We start from the raw sequence: 20,332 nt of genomic DNA on the forward strand, positions 1-20,332 counted from the left end.
GTCTGCGCGGCGTGGCCAGCGTGCAGACCGCCACCTCCTGAGCGGGAGGCCCTCACTCGTTCACCTGTCACCTCCTAACTCGCCTGCTCTCCCTCCCGTGCAGGACGGCCCTCTCAGCTCCATCGGCCTTGCCCGTTCCACCTCAGGCCCTGGGCTCTGTCTCAGGGGCTCCGTGGGCACGCTGCCGTCGCCACACTTGCCGACGCGGTGGCCTCCGGTGAAGACCCCCAGTTCACATTTCAGACCGCAGTTCCTTCTGAATTTCCTTTCATCTCCCCATCCTCGCTGTTATCCTGAATGTCCCACAATCTCACATTCTTGGCAAGTTTTCCTCAAGTGTTTCTGGGGCTCACAGACTGGGGCCCCTGTGCAAGTCATTTCAAAAACGAAGCGGGGCCCCAGGGCCTCCCGTGTTTAAGGGAGAGTGTCTGGGTTTGAGAAATGAGTTGAAGAGTGTGACGAGCCCCGGCGGCACGGGATCGAGCCTCAGAAGAGGTAACGTGTGAACGCCAAGTGAACGGAGAGCCACACAGGCGCGGCTGCTCTCACTTGGGCGTATTCGTGCCTTGAAGATAAAACATCGAGTTCTTACAGGACGTGAGGCAGTAGGAAGTGGGTGTTCGGAGAGCAGTTTCTCCGAGGCCCAGAGAGAAGGCCTCTCCCCCTGGACACGCCCTGCGATGCCCCTTCCTCTGAGGCTGCTCTGGGCCCGCGCAGGGCCTGGGCCAGGGCCCTCTGTAGCTGGCGGCTTTCCCGCTCCCGGGCCTGGCTTCTGGCTGCCACGGGGGCTTTGGCGAGTTAACCTCTCGGTCTCAATGTTCTCCTTTATAGAATGGGCACAGCAGCAAAAATAACCAGGAGATGCTGTGGCCACAGGAGCGTGTGCTGCTGGGGGCTGCGTGGGGCTGCCCGCCTGCACTCCACAGGGGCCGGGCTGAGCCGCAGGCTGCCTCTGTGAGCCCACACGCACGCCCCCTGCTCCCGCGCCTGTGCAGGGCAGTGGAGAGAAACGCACCATTTCTGCCGCAATGTCCCCCGGCTGACCCGTGGCCGCCCGCCTCCGTGCCCAGTGGGGGCGGCCCCGGAGGCAGCGGCTTTGCCGGCGGCGGTGCCCCCGCTGGGCAGCACCTTCTGGGAGGGTTTGACGCCCGCTGCTCCGGCCTCTGCTGCTCGCCTGAGCCCAGCGACAGGTTCATGCGCTGTAAACCTTCGCGCCTCGTCTGTGAGCTCTGCGAGCGGAGGGGCGGCGCAGCTTCCTCAGCTCACACCAGGACGGAGGACCGGGAGAGGGTTATAGCTATGCCATCCTGGTGTTTATTTACTTTTTTAATGTGTTTTTTGTTTGTTTGTTTGTTTTTATTTCAGAGAGGAAGGAGAGGAAGAGATAGAAACATCAGTGATGAGAGAGAATAATGGATCAGCTGCCTCCTGCACGCCCACACTGCGGATCGAGCCCGCACCCTGGGCATGTGCCCTGACCGGGAATCGAACCGTGACCTTCTGGTTCACAGGCCGACGCTCAGTCACTGAGCCATGCTGGCTGGACAGCCATTTATTTTTAAGGCATAACATTTTGAACATCAGCCCAACCATATCTCAGATTCTAGAAACCACAGGAAAACGGACAAGGCAGTGGTCGGCAAACCGCGGCTCGCGAGCCACATGCGGCTCTTGGGCCCTTGAGTGTTCTAACGCCACTTCTGCAAAATAGACTCGCCCAGGCCGAAAACCGACTTCTGCGCGTGGGCCACGAAGTTTCAATCGCACTGTACGTGCGCACCGCACGTGGTGTTTTGTGGAAGAGCCACACTCAAGGGGCCAAAGAGCCGCATGTGGCTCGCGAGCCGGGGTTTGCCGACCACTGGGCTAAGTAAGGGCATCGGGTGGCACGCTCACCAGGCGGCGCTCCAGCAGCTGCTCGGAAGGCACCTCCCAGGCTGTGGCCACACTGCCCGCCACCTCCTCCCACGGAGCTCGGCCCTGCCGCGCGCCAGTCCGCCTGTCCTTCCTCCCGCACAGGACCTCAGAGAAGGGCCGTCCCCGTTGGGGCAATTTATCAAGTTTTCTCAAGGCGTTCTCTTTCGCAGGGTGCCTTGAGCGCCGCTGCTGCGCCACTGGGCCGCGGGCGGGACGCTGCCCTCGGGTCTGGACGTTGCCCGAGTTGCCGCAGCCCACAGGCCCCGGGCGGTGACGCGCAGCTGCAGGGAACTGAAGCCTCTCCATGTGCCTAGTCAGCTTACCGTTTTTCCTCAATGTGAACTTAGCCAGCCTTTCATTTTTTTTTTATTTAATCCATTTCCTCTATCAAGGGAGATTACCTCCCACACCCAAACATGTAAAAACCCAGGGTGCTAGAAATACAAACTCAATTCATTCACATTCAAGCTCCCCAGACACTGGTCACAAACCCTCGAGAGGTGCCTTGGAGCACCCAGTGAGGGCGAGGGGCAGGAGTGAGGCCACGGGAACGAGTGGGAAAGGGCTCTCGTGGGCCCTAGTGGTCACCCTCACTGTCACCTCGCCCCTTCCCAGGGACAGTGAAGACCTACCAGGCCCTGGCCTTGTGACCCCACCCACCCCTGGCCAGGGCTTCGAAGGCCAGTCCCAAATGGTCCTCCCTCTCCTGCTCCATCCTCACTTGTTCAGGCTTCTAGCCCCACCCTCCTCCTCCACACTCCTCTCCTCTCCGTGATCGTAGGGGTGGGACCTGTACCAGCCGCGGGGGCGGGGCCAGGGGCAGGGAGAAGGCGGGGAGAAGAGCTGTGCAAGCACCGTCTTCATGGACCCAAAGGGTGCAAGCAGCGCCTCTGCGCCGCCCAGGCCGGGAGAGCAGCCGGCCTGGAGGCTGCAGGTCGGACAGGGCGGGCTGGCTGGCAGCGCCTGGCGGGCTGGCTGGGGAGATGGCAGCGGCGGCAGCTTCTTCCAACCGCCAGGCCGCTGCTCAGCACAGCCACGCGGGTGCGGCCGCCGTGCCCGGCCCAGGCACTCCTGCTGCTCCGTGCCCTGGGAACCTGCAGCGGACGCAGCGATGATGTTGCTGGCTGTCCTGGCGAGAGCGGAGAGCAGGGCCTGCGCATCTGTGCGAGCTGAAGGCTGTACAGTGGGCTCAGCTCCATGGAGGGCTTTAGTGGGGGGCGGGGTCCAGGAGGGTCCAGCGGCAGCTTCCGCTCCTCTCGGTCCTGGTCCGGGTCCTGTGGCAGCACCCCATGCCAGGTTGGGTGTGCAGGGACCTACATTTTTTTCATTTAACAGAGGAACCTAACTTTACACTGTATCCCTATTATAACTCATGTTGTTAGTCATTCCAGCCATTCCAGACTGTTAAACGCTTTTGGGTTCTGATTCCCATCCAGTATCTAAGCCCTCCTGTGCTTTGCAACATTGGCAAAAAAGATGGTTTTGCCTCTCGGCCCCACCCAGTCACTAATAAAATACTGACCAGAGAAGGCCAAGGCCAAGGCCAAGGCCAGGAACTCATTTCTCTAAGAGCCAGGAGATTTCAGAGAGAAAAGTGGTCGTTGTGGCCAGAAGGACCAAGTGGATGGCACGTGGGTAACTGGCACTGATTTCCGTCAGATGATGACTTTTAAAGTATGAACCTGCAGGAGGTTTAACCCCAAAATCCAGGCTTTTGCTTGAGTGGAGCCGTGCCAGCACGGCAGACCCTCAAACGGAGTGTTACCCCCGGGCTCTTCCGAAGGCCCCCGAGAGGCAGGGCTGCCACTGCGCACCTGCTCTATGAAGCCTCGAGTGCCTGGACCGACTTCTGGAGGAGAGAGGTCGGTGAGGAAGAGACAGTTCTGAGGGCGGAGCTATGGCCGCCGCTGTGCCTGACCAACAGCACCCACACCCGCCCCGCCAGGCGCCGGAGGCTGCCGGATAGCACGCAGTGTGTGCCTGACAGCACGGAGGGCTCAGCAGGGGCCCCAACACATCACCATGGTGGTCTTCTCGCCATTTACTCAGAAGGAGGCTTTCTTCGGGACTTGTGTGTGTGTTACAAAGAGTGCTGAACTGGAACTATTATTTATATTCATTGACACATCATAAAAAACACCAGTCATTATATAGACTCAGACCATGTATGTTGAACTGTGATAACTGATATGCTCTTTAAAATTTTGGAAACTAAATAAAAACAATCTCATTAAGTTACTTCCCTAGATGACTATACTCTAGAACTGTTAAGATTTACAATAACATTTAAAAAATGACTTCACCCCTAGTCTTTATTCACCCTTTTAAAAAACCTCTAATTAATAAAGTGGGTCAGTGACTCAACTATTCACACCCATGTGTCATATTTAAAGAGAGATGACTAAAGACAAGCTGATGCCAAAAATATTGGATTTTTCTAGTTAAAAAATATGAAGAAAACTTAACTTTAAAGAAAAACAGATAATGGAGAGCAAATTAGCAAAGTAGTCTCAAATGCAAGAAAACTCATTGTTATTTTTTCCCCTCTCTTTGATTTTCACTTATAGCCTGGGCCAAATTAGAAGAAAAACAAATTATTTGCTGAACTTACACTTCAGTTTTCCCTTACTCGGGGGTGGGGGGAAACCCCTAAATAAGTAAATTGCAGAATACTTAATATCTAAATGGTTTTTCTTTACCCTAAAATCAAGTGCAATGAAGCAGAAATTCTGTGTTTGTCACCAATCCTTTATTGAAACTGGTAACTTACACACTTTATAATAGAACAAAAAAATAATGTTCAGTATATAGTCTTTGCATGGACTATTTGACTATACACAAGGCAGGGTGATAACACAATCTAATCTTCATAATAATTTGTGCAGAGAAAGAGACCTGACAGACAACGTGTGAACAGTACAGTGAAATGACATCACAGGTCCAGTGAAACTCAGCCTGACACAGAACGTACGCATCGATGGCCAGTGACGCCTCCCGGTGCGGGAGGCTGGTCAGTAGTAATTCACCCCGAGTCGGAAGCAGAGATCTGGTGTGTGGCTATGAGTCTCTTAAGTGAGACCACCTCTGCAGATAAGTTTGCTATCCCCTGCTTCAAAAACAAATTCTCTGTGTCAGAAACTTTGTAGCCATTGTCTTTCATTTCAACAACTCCAGTTTTGAAGCTATTCTGAGTTTTGCCCATAAGTTCTTTTTGATGCCAGTGTTCCGACCGGAGAGACCAGTCTTGGATGTTGGTCACCTGCACTGAAAAAGGAGTGAGGGGAGGGTGGCCCGCACTTGGGGCACTGAGCTTCTCGAGTCCGAAATGCCTCTTGGCCGTCATGCCGACGGGCGAGGGGAGTTTGTGAGTGGCCTCAAATTCAGCATCGAGCGCCTCCACCTTTATCTGCATGGCTTTGGCTTTGATGCGGAGCTTGTGCGGCAAAGCAGAGGCGTTGGCTTCCGGGACTTTGACCACCGCGGCGTGTCCACGCTGAAGCTCCAGGGGAGAGTGGATGGGGCCTTTGGGAACCTGCTGCTCATCTTCTCCGTCCGAGGACTTGCCCACGGCGCCGTCATCGGCCTCCGAGGTCCTCGGGGAGTTGCTGGAGGAGCGGCTGGCCTGCAGGAGCGGCGGGGAGTGCGAGTAGCCAGGGAAGGAGCCGCCTGCGTAGCTCGGATACACGGCCGCTCGGTAGGCGCCGGGGTCGTCCCGGGGCTCTCGGGCATAGCTCTCCAGTTCCACCGGCTCCTGCTTGATGGCCTGGAGCTTGCCGGCGGGGCTGGGGCAGCGGCTCTGGCTCTGCGCAGCGCCCTCCTGCGCGGGCCCCAGGGAGCCCTCGGCGCCCCCGGCCGGCGAGCCCTGCGGAGAGGCCTTGATGACCGAGACGCAGCTGCGGGCCGCCGGCTCGTCCGCAAAGGCGCCGCCGCCGGGCGCCGCGGCCTGGTAGTCCTGGAAGTACGCGGCCGCGGAACTGCTGAGTTTCTGGACCTCTTGGGCATACGCCGTGGAGCTAATTAAACCGAACTTCAATTTCAGGGACAGCAGCTCAGCTTTCAAGGTGGCGTTTTCTTCCCCCAGAGCAATCAGCTTGTTCTCCAGGACAAGGTCGTTCAGCCGGCGCTTCTCCCGCGACCTCTTGGCGGCTTCGTTATTCTTCCGCCTTTTCTCCCAGTACATGGCGTCCTTCTTCTCGTCGGGGATGAACTCCCGCTTCCGCCGGCACGCGGAGGATTTGCTCTTCCCCACACTCCCTTCGCTTAGAAGCAGCTCCTCTCCTGTCGACAAGTCCTCGGAGACCTCCGTTAAGGCCGAACTAAGCATCGCCACCTTGTCCGCGCCGCAGCCCGGGTCCAGGGAGGCCTGCTCCTTCTTGACGGCCTGCATCTTCCTCAGCTGCATCGGAGACAGCCGCCTCTCTGTGCAGCGTGGGGAGCAGCTACTCCCCAGGGGCTCCCAGATGCTCTCCCACCTGCGCTCTAAAATCCATCCACCTTCTTCCTTTTGTCCGCCTGCCCTGCCCGGACGGTCTCCCGCCGAGTGGAGGGGGGTCTTCTGGGTGACCTGCAACACAGGAGGAGAAACAGTTATCCATTTGGTGAATATTTACCAGCAATTTTGGACAGGAACCATGCCAAGCATTTAGAGCATACCGGTCCAAACAAGACACAGTTTTCCTTCAGAGAGCCTGCGGTCTTGTAAAGGAAGTAAGTGCCCCGATTCCGAGACTGTAAGGTTGTCAAGGACAAACCCGTAAGGAGACCCGGGGCGGAGCGATCAGTGCGAGGTCCGGGGAGTGAGCGAGAACCCCAAGGATGTATGGATGTGGAGGAAGGCGGTTTCAGGAGCAGGAAAGGTGGGGTGGGGACCAGCGTGCGGGGATGGCACTTCGCAGAAAGGAAAGGGCAGGCACCTCTGGTCGGTAAGTGGTATAGCCCTTGAACATTGTGGTGCTTTTAAAAAATGTGACATAACATTTATATCACTGAGAAGCAAGCAAGCTAACCTCTTAAGAGGAACTTTCCCAAGTAAACTCCTTTACTATCAGTAAACAAGTCCTATAAGTATCTACATTAATAAAAGAAATATGCAAATTGACCATACATCCACAACACCCACAAGCCAATCAGGGATGAGTATGCAAATTAACCCAACAAAATGGTGGGTTAATTTGCATGCGCAGGTGCAGAGTGGCTGGGGGCGGGACAGCCGCTTGCTCATGGCCCGGCGCCAAGTGGCCTGCGTCCCGGGGACAGGCATCCTTGGAAGCCAGGCCGCTCTGAGACTGTAGGCCTGTGCATAGGCCTGGAGTGGCTGGTGTCCCGGAACGACCCCCCAGCCACTCCGGGTCTACACGCGCAGGTGTGGAGCAGCCAGGGGCGGGGCGGGAACATCCCCAGGACCCAGGCGCTCAGAGCTGGCACGCGCACAAGCAGCCGGGGATGGGGTGGGAATGTCCCCCGCAGCAAGCGAGCAGTCCTCCACAGTGAGCAAGCAGATAGCAGGGCCCTGCTCGCCCCTGGCCATGGCAGCAAGGGGCAAGCAGTCCCCCACAGGGCCCCCACAGAGAGCAGACAGCAGGGCCCTACTTTCCCCTGCGGCGGCGAGCCAGAGAGCAGACAGCAGGGCCCTAATTGCCCCTGGCCCCAGCGGCTAAGGGCAAGCAGACCCCCACAGAGAGCAGACACCAGGGCCTGCGGTGGCGTCAAGCAGGCAGGTCTGCAGAGAGCAGAGAACCACGGGGAGCAGGCCTAAGCCGTCAGTAGGACATCCCCTGAGGGCTCCCAGATTGGAGAGGGTTCAGGTGAGGCTGAGGGACCCCCGCCCCCATGCATGAATTTCGTGCACCGGGCCCCTACTATGGAATAAAAGTCAAATGGAGCTAAATTCTTATTTCCCCCATAACTAAATAAAAATCACACAAACAACCAAGTTGTAGCTGTTTAAAACTGCCTCTTATATGGGCACAAACCTGTCCCTCACCCGCCTGCCAGGTGCACAGCGCAGCAATGCCAGGGCCAGCGCTTCCGATGCGTGAGCTAGGGGCGTGCCTTTCTCTGGTCCTTCTGCCTGACTTAGCAAACATTCACTTAAGAGTGAAGCATCCAAAGTGCTGTTTTTGGTCCTGAAAATTCTGTCAAAATAGATGCATTTATATAGTAGCTTTGGACTAAAATAAACCGTGACTATTCAAAGGTGTGTTTTTTTCTTTCTTGCAAGTACAGTAGGATTCTTGAAACTTAAGATTATTTTAGGCCCTGGCCCGACAGCTCAGTTGGTTAGAGCATTATCCTGATATGCCAAGGTTGTGGGTTCGATCCCGTCAGGGCACATGTAAGTGGCAACTAATGAATGCATGAATAAGTGGAACAACACATCCGATGTTTTTTTCCCTCTCCTTCCCTCACTCTTTCCTACTCCCTTCCCCCTCTCCCCTCCCCCTTTTCCCGTCTCTCAAATCAATAAAAATAAAAATAAATATTTTAAACTGAAAGAATGTAATAATGAAAAGAATTTCTTTTCACTTTATGAATTACTTTCAAACAAAATATAAAAACTCAAAAATAAAACCACCAATTAGCTTCCCCTTGCACTGACAAAAAATTTATAACCTGAATTGACTTGCCATGAGATAATAAACCCATTTAGGTCCCATAACGGCCTTTTGGTGGTGGTTTCTGGATCTGTGATGCCAGACAGGTTTCTCCACCTAATTTTCCAGAAGGTACCCCTTCCTGAAGGAGACGCGGTGCGGCGCCCGCCTGCTGGCGGCCCGCGTGTCCGTCCCGCCACACTGGCGAGGGGCCTGTTCCTGCTCGGAGCCGCTCCTTCTCCGCTGTGCATAGTTTTCTGATGACTAATGAGATGAAGTTTAATTTCATCAGCTGGAAAAGCCTGCCACCTTCTTGTGTCGTTTCCAGAAGTAATAGAAAGAATGATGCAATAATTTCAGGATCATAAAAATAAGGTTAAATGCCACATTTTTGGCTATCAAATTGAGCCAACACAAAAACAGTGAATTGGGACTTAGTGAAATTTGGGATTAAGACCAAGTTTCTGAAAACCCAACTGTAATGGAAAACGCGGGCGAGGAGCGGCCGCAGCAGTGAGGGCACGGAGAGGGCCTGTCCGGTTACACCAGCGGCACGGCACCGCTCCGCTGGGCTTTGTCTTCTGACACAGAATCGGACTTTCCTCTGCGCGGGGTGGTTTCTTTCCTCTTAAGGCTCTGCATTCCCTAACGCAGTGAAAGTCCCCTAGAGTTCTGGCCGAGGCAGAGAGAAAGCAGCCCCACTCCCACTTACCGAAAATACCCCACTTGTCTCAAAATCTCGCCACCCCTTTCTTCCCGGGGCCTGGGTGCTGTCCGTCGCTTTCCCATCACCACACGCTGTGGTGCATTCACACCTGCAGAAACCCGGTCCCCCAGCGAGTCTCTTCCTGTGTGCACGGGCCCTGCCCGCGCCTGCGCACAGCAGCGCCTCGGTGACCCTCTGCGCGGCACCACGGCTGTCGCGGGAACTTTCTCTCACATCATCTCCCGAACAACTGTGCGGTGACGAGTGTGCCAGCAGCGTGGGACAGTCGCCCCCCGCACGGTGCTCTCCGGACGCCTGTCTTGCATGCCCAGCAGCAAGCCTCACACGCTGTCCTAATGGGCTCCGTCACTTTCCTGCCGGACCGTAAGGAGAGCAATCTCACCGATGTCAAAACGTAACGTGGGATTAAACGTTACTGGAGGACCTGCGGTACTGCAAAGCCCAAGTAACATACTTGTATCCTAGCAACAAACTGAACATAGTAGCTGCTCAATATTTCATTGACAGCAACTCATTTGACTTATATAAGAGTTTTGTAACCAACAAACTTTTCTGATATTTTCTTTCTAATATTTTGTAAATTCTAAAAAAAAGTTTTACTTCTTAGCAGAGAGCTTCTCTTATTCATTAACTGATTTATTCAACACATGTCCCTGCTGTGCACTGAGCCAGCCCAGGGCACAGGAGGCCGAGGGGAAAACCAAACACCCAGGTGCCCGGGCCCCAGCCTGGGTGGGAGACAGAGTGCAGTGGGCGGAGCGGGTGAGACCACGGGGCTGCACAGGCCGCACTGCCGTTAGCTGCCTGCTTTGTCTTGGGGTGATGGTAAAACAGACCACACAACGGCCCCACTCACTGTGCTGCAGCCACTGCGGCCTGGCCTGGCGCACCCCCAGCCCCACAATGACCACTTCCAGGTGGGAACACGGAGGCGCCGAGAAGTTAGGGGACTTGCCCAGTGTCACACAGCCAGGTACCTGGCAGAACGCAGCCCCCACCCGGCGCGACTCCAATCCGATTCCTCCGGCAGCGCCCTCTGCTCACCTGGCAGGGTGGTGGGTGCATATTCCGCACTGCACCGCATCCACAGGGCCCCTCCTGGGTCACCCTCACTCCCCAGTGACACACGCCCACCTGCCGAGTCACGGTGGGGACAGTGCGGCAATGCTAGATGCCGCCAGAACTGCCAGGCAACAGAGGCACCACCTGACTTCCTCCAGCTTCCTCGGAGCTGCTTTACACCTCGAGGTACTTAATGAATTGAGAAAACACTAACTTTTCCTATCTCGGCTAAAATGTTAATCTCTTGGAAATTCTATTCATGCTAAAATAAATAGAGGAAAAGAAAAATCACAGCTATGGCACCGCATCCCTTTCCAACCTGGGCGTGGAGTGGGCGCTCAATCACAGGAGGCGAGTGGCCGGCCCGGGAGCACGGGCAGCTGAAGGCGGAGAAGGGCCCGGCGCCCGGCGTCTCTCAGCAACGACCTCAAACTGGGCGGCCGCAGCGGCAGTTCAGGGCCCGGAAGACAGCGCTGTGCGTGCTCGACCAACGGCTTCGCTTCAAACCCGAGGCGTCCCCTGGTCATGAACGTCCCAGCCACTTCGCCTCGGCCTCCTGTACTCGGCCACCTGCACTGACATCGTGCGCATCAGTCACCGCTCAAGTCTCCTTTTTGGTGAGTAACTGACATTAAATGCCAATCCTATGATGTTGGTGTAGTCAGCATGATTAGCTTCATCACACCCATTAGGTAATGTGGCTGCTTCTTAAAAACAAATAAAAAGAGAAACTGAAGAGCAGGCGTCATCACACCCGAATGGACCTTTTCCCCGTCTAATGTGGACGTGCTGTGGCTAGTGAGTGCTTTTTCGCAGTACGTGACACTATTTCCACAGGCAGGGGTTCTCTTTCATAAGCCGGGAGTTTTAAAGTCTATTTAACACAAGTGACCAGAATATTGCTTTTAATTAAGATTAAAATGTGGCTTAGAAAACTCCTCTAAAAGAATAAAACTTTACGACATCAATTCTAGGCCAAGTTCCTCCTGGAGGGGCGCCCTCGGCACTTCACACTCTTCACGGGGCAAGAAAAGCAGCAGCGTTTTGTTCCAAGTATCCGAAATCTTACCAATAGTTTAGACACTAAACTCTATTATAGGAAAATTTTGTTATTAATTCTCTTTAAAGGAGAAGGCTTATTGCAAATTGTTCCTTTTATGTATTTTTATTTTAAAATCTGTCAACAAAAGAAGGAACACTATTTCATACGCCCAATGACATAGAAACATTTTTACAGAACTATCTCCTCGTTCCTCTCCGCTCCCGAATGCGGCTCACTCCTGAGAGGTACAGTACAGACATCGTTAACAACAACAAGGCCTTTTCTGTGCACTCTAAGCCCTCTCGCCAGTAAGCAGGCAGTGCTTGTTTTGGAGATAAGTGCCATTTAAGTGAGAGGGAAAAAAAGTTAATCAATTCATGGCTCTTTAAACTATTAATACTAGTAAAAGATTAACCTACATTTTCTTCCCGTGTGTACAATCCGTGGCATGACTGTTTCAATAAAATGCTTTACTTCTTTTCATGGATAAAAATGAAAGCCAGTATTTAAAAGCAGAGATTATGCAGAAAAAAATACACATGTACAATCAAGGGTGGAGTGGGGGACAAAAACTCAGGAAACATTGAAGTTGCAAGAAAGAGGATTTCTAATCAGTCGGAAAAACAAAAGGCTTTCTAAATTAAAAGAAGAAAACCATGTTAAACCTCTCCAAGTGCCAATGAAGTGCCTCCCGTTAACAATATAATTCTGCCTGCAGTAACACTGACGTGAACATAAGCCAGAGAGAAAGGTGTGTTTACTGAGATACGCACACACACATAAACAGGCACTCTCACACTTTGCTAACACCTGGCCTGTCACAGCAATGGGCCTGCGTTTTCTCTTTGGGTGCGTCCATAAATAAATGTGTCAAAACCATTGGTCCAGTTTATGATGAATGAAAGTTTCTTGCTCCTCATCCTCCACAAAAGATGACTTGAACACGAGATTTAAATTTAAGTAAATGATAAAATTGCATTTCACTATAGCAGGGAAATAACTGCAGGAATTGAAATAAAACAGCATAATGGCACTTCTTAGATGAAAGAAGCCAGTGTTTGTAACCTAGCACAGGAGAATATCCCGAAGGCCGCACGGAGCTGGGAGGCTGACACAGCTGCGGGGCGTTAGAAATCAGGACCAAACCACCCTCCCTAAGACGGAGGGACCGAGGGGTGGGGGCGGAACAGCAGGGCACTGTTAAAAATCTGCAGTCATTTCAAAATGGGGATCTTTCTCTTGACACTTTCAGAAAGATAATTTATCAGTCTAAGCTCAACTCTTAAGGGACGACAACAACAATCACAAGGTAATCCAGTTACAGGACAGTGTGCGGGGTAAGTACACAGCAAGTAATGATGGCAAAAATGGTGTGGGCAAAGGGTGGGCGGGAGGGGTATGGTAGGGAAAGTTCCTGCATGCTTGTGGTTATATTGAAGAAGCATTCCAATTCTCCTCAGCTTGACTTTTTGATTGCTTCTTTTAAATTTCATTTTCTTGTTTAATGTTTTTATTAATTTCAGACAGAGGAAGAGAGAGAGAGAAACATCAATGATGAGAGAGAATCACCTACTGGCTGACTCCTGCACGCCCCTTCCTGCGGATCGAACCCACAACCTGGGCATGTGCCCTGATGGGAATAGAACCAGTGACCTCCTGGTTCATAGGTCATACTCAACCACTGAGCCACACGGGCCAGGCTAATTTCACTTTCTCTCCCAGTTCGCAGATGACTACAAATATCATTTGCTTTACTCTGTGCCTTAGGAGCAGGGCAGGGTTTTATAAATGTTTATTTTGAGTGTTTATTGGGAGGCTACTTAGTTGCAGTTTAAGATCTCTGGAAAGTTAATTAATAAAAGACACCATGTTCAGATAACTAAAAAGGCTTATATATATTCTGATTCCAATGAAACTGCACACATCATTACGAAAGGCTTCTAGCAAATCCTTACTAAACTTTCTTATCATAAAACAAGCTCACGCGCTCTGATGCAAACCATATGAGAACAGCATTTTCTTTTTATACTACAGGAAAGTTATTTGCAAAGAAATCTGAGAGATGATAGGGAGTGGTGGTAATATAAATTCATTTTGAAACTGAAAAACTCTTATGTAATGTCTGTGATCAAAGGTCAGCATCTTTCGACATTCTCGTATGAGTCCGATTTGGATAAAAATCAACTCAAGTATAACTTAGAAAAATAACAGGATATCAAACAATGTGTTAACCCTATGAAACACAGGTCTACCTTACAAAAACAAGAGATGAATATTAAAGGAAACTTCATTTACATTGTTTCTGTCACATTTTGAACTGAATCCCAAGTGTGCTCTCATTCCTCAATACAAATTAAAAATAAACAACTTTTAACAGCATTGATGCCATCTGGATTACAATGGAAATAATGAAGTATGTGTGATTTTAGCTCGGGTAAAAATAAGAGGCCAGGCAACATGACCGCACCTTTTCCACTGCGTGCTGCAATCGCAGTCACGTCTGGGAACTGGCTCCCGGACCATGGCAAGGTCAACTCGAAATATCCACTCAGCGGGTGAGTCAGGCGCATTGCTCAACCGGGAAAGGGCTCTAACAAAGGGTTTGAACTTGCAGGTTGTTGCATCACAGTCATGTTATAATTGCACTTTGCAAAGATAAGCCTTTAACACAGAAAAGGAAATTGCTTCAAAAATTACAATGAGCTTGTACTCACACTCGGGGAAGAGCTGGGGGGGGGGGGGGTGCCAGCGGGCCTCCCCCATCCCGTTGTCAGGCTGCTCATTAATCTCGGTGCCTCCACCTCCTGACCTACGGAACAGGGCTGGTAACAGAACACTCAGCACAGCGCCCGGAACGTGCAGGCGAGTGTTTAGGGGAGGTCAGCTCCTGATCTCAGTCTGAGGAGTGGGCGGACCAAGGCATCCGCGATGAGGGTCAGTCCAGGCCTTCTTAGCCCTCTGGTTCTGAGCGGAAACTGCCTGTGTCACAGATTCAGGGTAAACCAAAGAAAACGTTCTTCACGACTTCAACGTGAGGGTGGCCTCCCTCCCGCCCAGACCTCAGGCCCTACAATTTTAGGGGCAGAGACTCTCCAGGCCGAAGGGAGGTCAAGAGGCTGGAACGCGGAGCCAGGGCACGTCTACCATCGCTGCTGCCACCAGGAGCCCTCTCTGGTCCTGCAACCGTTCCCCGAACATGGCCCAGGGACTTGGGAATCTGGAGTCCTGCAATCCTGCCAAGAACTCCCTTCTAACGCAATCACCTTGGACGCAATGGCAAAGGGTTTTGAGAAAAAGGTTAATCATGATTAGAACAAAAAAGTGTTTCTAGAAGGATCTCTAACTCTGTAGGCTCCGCACAAACTTCAGTCCTTACTGTTAGCGCACAGGGACTCGGGCAAGGGACTAAGGAGGCGAATACCTTTATTTGACAAAATGATGATCTGGTTCCTGGTCAGTAACACAGGAAGCGTTTCCTGAGCTCCTCTCAGCTGCCCCGCTCCCCTGGCCTCACTCCCCAGGCCCACGAGAGCTCGGCTGGGCCTGGGACCCAGCTCTTGCCGGCCCAGGGCCTGCGCTCCTGACCCTTCACCAAAGGAGTCCTCTGCTGCCGGCGGCCTGGGATTCGGCGGGGACTGTAGGGGGGGGGGGGGGGCAGGCTGGGTCGGAAGCCAGCTTTTAATGGGGGCACCTGAGTGGGGCGCTGTCAGAGAACAGCTGCGCGTCGCCGGCCTCCCTGCCGGACCCGGGGCCCGTCCCCCCCGACGTGTCCCGGACACGGGAGGGAAGCGCCTCTCGCGGAGGACGGCGGCTGTGGCGCGGTGGGGTCTGTGTTCTGATTTCGGAGATTCAGTTCTCTAGCCTTTGACCGCAGAAACGAACGGGTTAAAAAACACATCGCCTTAACTAGCCACTCCGGCGGGGACACTCCTCCGCCCACCATCAGGGCCGGGAGCCCGCACCCCCTCTCTGTGCCGGGTGCGCACTGGAGGTCTGAGGTCTCTTCCACACGTGACGCACCCAGGGCTCGGCTGGAACCACCGCGCAGCTCCGGGAACAAAGGTGCCCGCGGAGCTCCGCGCAGACGGCCCCTCCCGCCCCTCCGCCCGCCCCCCCCCTCGGCCCGGTGCACCCCTCGCGCCCCCGCACTCCCGGCCCGGCGGTCCCCCCGCGCCCGCGGCGCCGCGCCCACCCGGACCCGGACCCGCCCCCGCCCGGTGGGCGGCGCAGCGGGGCCTCGCAGCGCCCGGACCCCGCGCCAGAACAAAGGAATGCGGGGACCCCGCGGGCGGGCGCGCCGGCCGCCGAGCAGAAGCGCCGCCCGGGGTGCTGGGGTGCCCCCCCCCCCCCACGCGGCCAGACCCCGGGCCCGCAGGAGGGAGGGTCGCGCTAGGGTCGCCAGCGGAAGGTGGGACGCGGCCCCCTGCAGGCCACCAGCTCCAGCTTCAAAGCAGGTCGGGTCTGACCCCGGCCGGAGCAGTGCTAGCTTCTAGGAAAGCGGCTGCAATTATTTGGGGTGATATAATTTGTTCCAGTGGTGAAGCTTTACAATACACCCCCAAAAACCACCCACGACGCGGCACTTTTAATGATTTAAATGTTAGGAAAATCTGACATATACACACCATCGTATACATACATATTACACATTAAGAGTTCAGGAATAAACATAAAATCTGGGTACATTATAGTATATTCATCTCTCCTCACATAAACAAAAACAGGTTATCCAGGCAAAAATACAATCTACTAATTTATATTTGTTTCCCACAAATCTTATCTGGTCTGGAGAAAAAATACGATGTGAAATAAACACCCGGGAATCATTCGCTGCTGTTACTGACAAAAGCCAAGGCCGGTGGATGACACTGGCCATCCCGGCCTTCGCAGGAACAGCACTGCTCTGAGCTGTCCTTTAAAAAGATACGCGAGAGCCGGAGTCCAGCAAGTCACCGGGCTCTGGGAAATGTCTTCCTAAAAATACAATCTTATCAAAGCTCTCCGAAGGCGTGGAGTTAAAACTACAGCAAATGGCCTTGAGCGTGTATCTGCACACCGCCCTGGAGAAACCAGAAATAGCACTGGGAGGCCACAATGGTTAAAATCTGATCGGACTAAATTTAGAAGAATGCACATTTCATGGAGGGAAAGGACACACATTCGGCGGCGTAAGCAGGCTCCGTGCCTACCCAGTTGTCTGTTTTCCTGTGTAATCTGTCCCTTGAAAAACGTCACAGTGCCATTTAAAGTCTGAGATTGTCCTACTTTCTTTGTAACAAGATTATAAAATCACGTAATTAGCTCCCTCTTCCTATGCTCACTGCCAGCAAATTCAGCAGTTACATAATGCAACATTTCCAGGAAACTTATGTGATCTGTCACGTCGTGTCTGAAAAAGCAACAATAAGGTGAGGAAAGGGCTGATCGTAAGGAATGCATTAAAATTAGGAAGGGGGGGGGCGGGGAGGTAACGTCACAAGGGCTCATTCCAGATTTAAAAATAATAGCTCAGATACTACCAGGAGCGAGCCCTGTAGTGACTGAGATCAGAATTCAACCCGAGGCAGTCTTCCTTTCGTGCTTTGTAGGGATGTTAAAATGAACCTTTTTACTGGGGACGTACTATGGATGTAAATAACCATCTAATACTCAGCGCTGCGCTAACGTTCCCAGATCAGGGCACACGTACGCGCACAGTCCCAGACCCACCGTACTCCTTGCCAATCCTTCACCGCGGGCAGATTATGCAATGTGTGCAAGGGCAAACCCACCACCTCCCGAAGCGCGGGGGCCGCACGCTGACGACAAACGCGGAGGAACGTCCGTGCTCGCACCGCCCGGACAAAAACAAACGCGGCGCAGGCATTCTCCGCGTGCCGTCACTGTTCACGCCACCAGCCCTTTCTCCACAAGAAAATCCCGACTATTTCCCAGTACTCGCCGCCCCCGCCCCCACCGCCGCCTGCGCCGCAGAAAGCCGGAGAAAGGGAAGAGCGTGGCCCTTTCCGCTCCAGATGGCTCAGCCTCGGCTACTTCTCCGCTTCTCTCCACCAAAACATCAATTTTCCCGAAATCAGGAGGCATTATGCAACAGCGGCGGGGAGGGGTGGGGGGTGGGGAGCTCGAACCAGCCCGGTCTACGTGCCGGCGCGAGGCGCTGCAATCAAAGCAGCCACCTTAAGGTGGCGAGTCCCCTCTCCTGACAAGGCAGCAAAAGTTTATGTAACGAATGCCCCGCGCACACTTGCCGCCGCCGGCCAGCCCCGCGCACAGCCCGGTCCCCGCCCGGCTCCCGGAGCCCGCGCGCCCCGGGAGCGAGCTGGGAGCCCGGAGCCGGGCCCGGTCGGCAGTGGGCGGAGCGCTTACCGTGTTCCTGCTCTCGGGCCGGCGAGCAGGGCAGCGGGGAGGAGGAACGGGGGCCGGGAGCGGGCCCGGCGGCGCTCGGGCTGGGGCCGGGGCCGGGCTCCCGGGCGGAGGCGAGGGCGCGGCTCGGGAGGCGGGCGGCGCGCGGGTCCGCGGGCGCCGTGGCCGCGCCGGGAGATGTGTGTTAGTAGGTCAGTTCCGAGCGCCGCGCTACGTCGCCGCCCGCCAGCCCCTCCGTGACGGGCGGCCGGGCCCCAATCGCCGCGCCCGCACCCGCCCCCCGCCCGCCGCCAATGGCCGCGGCCGGCGGGGGCGGGCTCTTCGCGGCCACGCCCCCCACTCCCCCTCCGGGCGGCGCCACCGGCCGCCCGCGCCCCTCCTCCTCCACGGCCTTCGCCGCCGCCCCAGTGCTGGGAGGACCCCGCTCCCGGGTTGCGCAACCGCCAGTTCTGCCGCCGGGGACCGGCGAGCCCCGGAAGGGGCCGGAGACCCCGACCCTCCGCGTCCCCCGCAGCCCCGCCGCTTCCTTTCCTCTCCCGGCCGCCGCGGCCCCTCGCTGGCCCCTGCGACCCCGGCTCCCAGCAGAAGCCCTTTCCGTCTCCCCGAGCGCGCAGCCGGCCCGGCTACCTGTTGCCGGCCGAGCACCAGGCCGCGGGCCGCGGCGCCCGGCCGTGGCAGAGCGCTCCGTGCGCCTTTCCCCGCGCGCTCGCGGGAGGACCCCACCTCCTTGAGGTGGGCGACTGGGGAGACAAGGCGGAGGTGGGGTGGGGGGCGCTGGCGAGCTGCGAACCCTCGCGGGGGGCAGGGGCGGGCAGGGGCCGGGCGGCGGGTCCGAGCCCTGCGGGGCTGCGTAGGCGGCGATCACGCTGCCCAGCGCCTCTCCCCGGGGAGAGAAGCGCGACGCGCACACACCGCCCCTGCACATCAGGGCGCAGAGACGGCCTCGGAGGCGTTGCGTCAGAGGCCTGGCGAAGGAGGTCCCTCTGCCCCGGCCCGGGCTGGTGCTCCGGCTGCTGCGCCCGCTGGCGAGGCTGCGGGGCCGGACACGCCGCGCGGGGTCTTTCCTGGTGATCCCGGAGCTGGTCGTTCGTTAGTGTCATCTCTGCCCTCACTGAATGCTGTCATCGTCACCTCCAAATTCCCGGGCTCCGTAAGAGACTTAAAGAAATGGGAGAAGGACACCTCGCCTGGGTGCCCAGTCTTCGCTGGAGCCTGCCCCAGCACGTGGCGTGCCAGAGGGACTGATGGAGAGGCCGGGCCGCCCGTGGGCGAGCCGCGTTCCTGGCAGGCGTTCCCATTAGGAACGTGGCAGGTGGAGAGTTCTGCCTGCCCTGCTTGGGCTGTGGGGGAGCTGGGCCGAATTCCTCCCGTGACTTTCCACTTCTTCCTCCTCTTGATAAAAATACACTTAAAAAGAAAAGAAGCATTTGAAGCAAACGCCAAAGAGAAGAGGAGTGAACCTTCGGCGGCTGTGACCCGCGGCCATCACTGGCGGAAAGTCTGCTGCACTCCGTCTGTCTCTTTTTCCCTTCCCCATTCCCATGAGCACCCAAACATTCATGTTTTCATGTTTCCTCCCCATTCTCATGAGCACCCAAACATTCATGTTTTCATGTTTCCTCCCCATTCTCATGAGCACCCAAACATTCATGTTTTCATGCTTCCGTTGCGTTTTTTGGAAAGACTCACATTTCAAACTACCCTCCAAGGGCAATGTTGTGGTTCAGAACACAGGGTCGCCCACGGTTCACGAGAGCTCTGTCCCCAGCAAGGGCCTGGCCACTTCGGCCATGGGAGTTCAACCTCTTCCAACCCACCTTCCCAGGGAGGTGCTGGGCAGTTCAAGAAGCACATCCGTGTATGGCTTTTGGGTCGGTTCCCCTCGATTAGGCATTTATCCCAAAGACTTGACTACCTTGATGAAAATGAATCCTTAATTTGGTGTCTCATATTCGCTTTTCTCATTTGTACTAATAATTTTCCTTTCCCCCCAAACCCTCACAATGCCCATTATAGCTTTGAAAACTCTCTTAGTTTAAAGGAAAACCATATCCCTAAGTCAGCAACGGCGTCCGGGTTAGAACGGCAGCCTGCTCCTGGAGCCCAGGGCCCCATCCGCACTCCTCTCCGAGCCGTGCTCCACATTGTCCCGCACTTTGAGTTCCAAATTCACTGTAGAATGAGTAGTAAATGGTCTTATACAGGACAACTTAAAATTCAAGAATTGTAAATAACATGCTTGGACTTGATGGAGAGAGTGATAGTAGAGGAATCCTCGGAACCTGGAATCTGTTGTTTGTGCTGAAACTTGGGCCTGAAAGCCGCTGTGGCTTGGGGTATTGTGTGTGCATTGTTCTTGTTCCCATCTCCCTCGGAGAGCACATGAAGTCTGAGAGATGTCTGTGACACCAGCTCAGAAAAGAACTCTTTAGCTTCTCCTGCTGATGAAGAATCCACTGAGCCAGTGGTTGGCAAACTCATTCGTCAACAGAGCCAAATATCAACAGTACAACGATTGAAATTTCTTTTGAGAGCCAAATTTTTTAAACTTAACCCTTTGCACTCGTTTGCTTTTTTCTCGATTCCTTTATTCTACTCGGGATTTAATTTTTTAAATACCCTAGATTT

The 20,332-nt window shown here is 54.6% G+C and overlaps 1 protein-coding gene across 1 annotated transcript; it reads right to left on the bottom strand.

The window, feature by feature from the left end:
* Positions 1 to 4,644: 4,644 nt before the first annotated feature.
* On the bottom strand, positions 4,645 to 17,972 carry NFIL3 (nuclear factor, interleukin 3 regulated). The gene is made up of 2 exons (XM_079791347.1): positions 17,708 to 17,972; positions 4,645 to 6,481 (listed from the first exon to the last, which is right to left on the bottom strand). The coding sequence occupies exon 2, from the start codon at positions 6,317 to 6,319 to the stop codon at positions 4,940 to 4,942; it is 1,380 nt and encodes a 459-aa protein (XP_079647473.1). The 5' UTR covers positions 6,320 to 6,481; positions 17,708 to 17,972; the 3' UTR covers positions 4,645 to 4,939.
* Positions 17,973 to 20,332: the final 2,360 nt, after the last annotated feature.

Source organism: Cnephaeus nilssonii (genome assembly GCF_951640355.1).
Source record: "Cnephaeus nilssonii genome assembly, chromosome: 14".
Lineage (NCBI taxonomy): Eukaryota > Metazoa > Chordata > Mammalia > Chiroptera > Vespertilionidae > Cnephaeus > Cnephaeus nilssonii.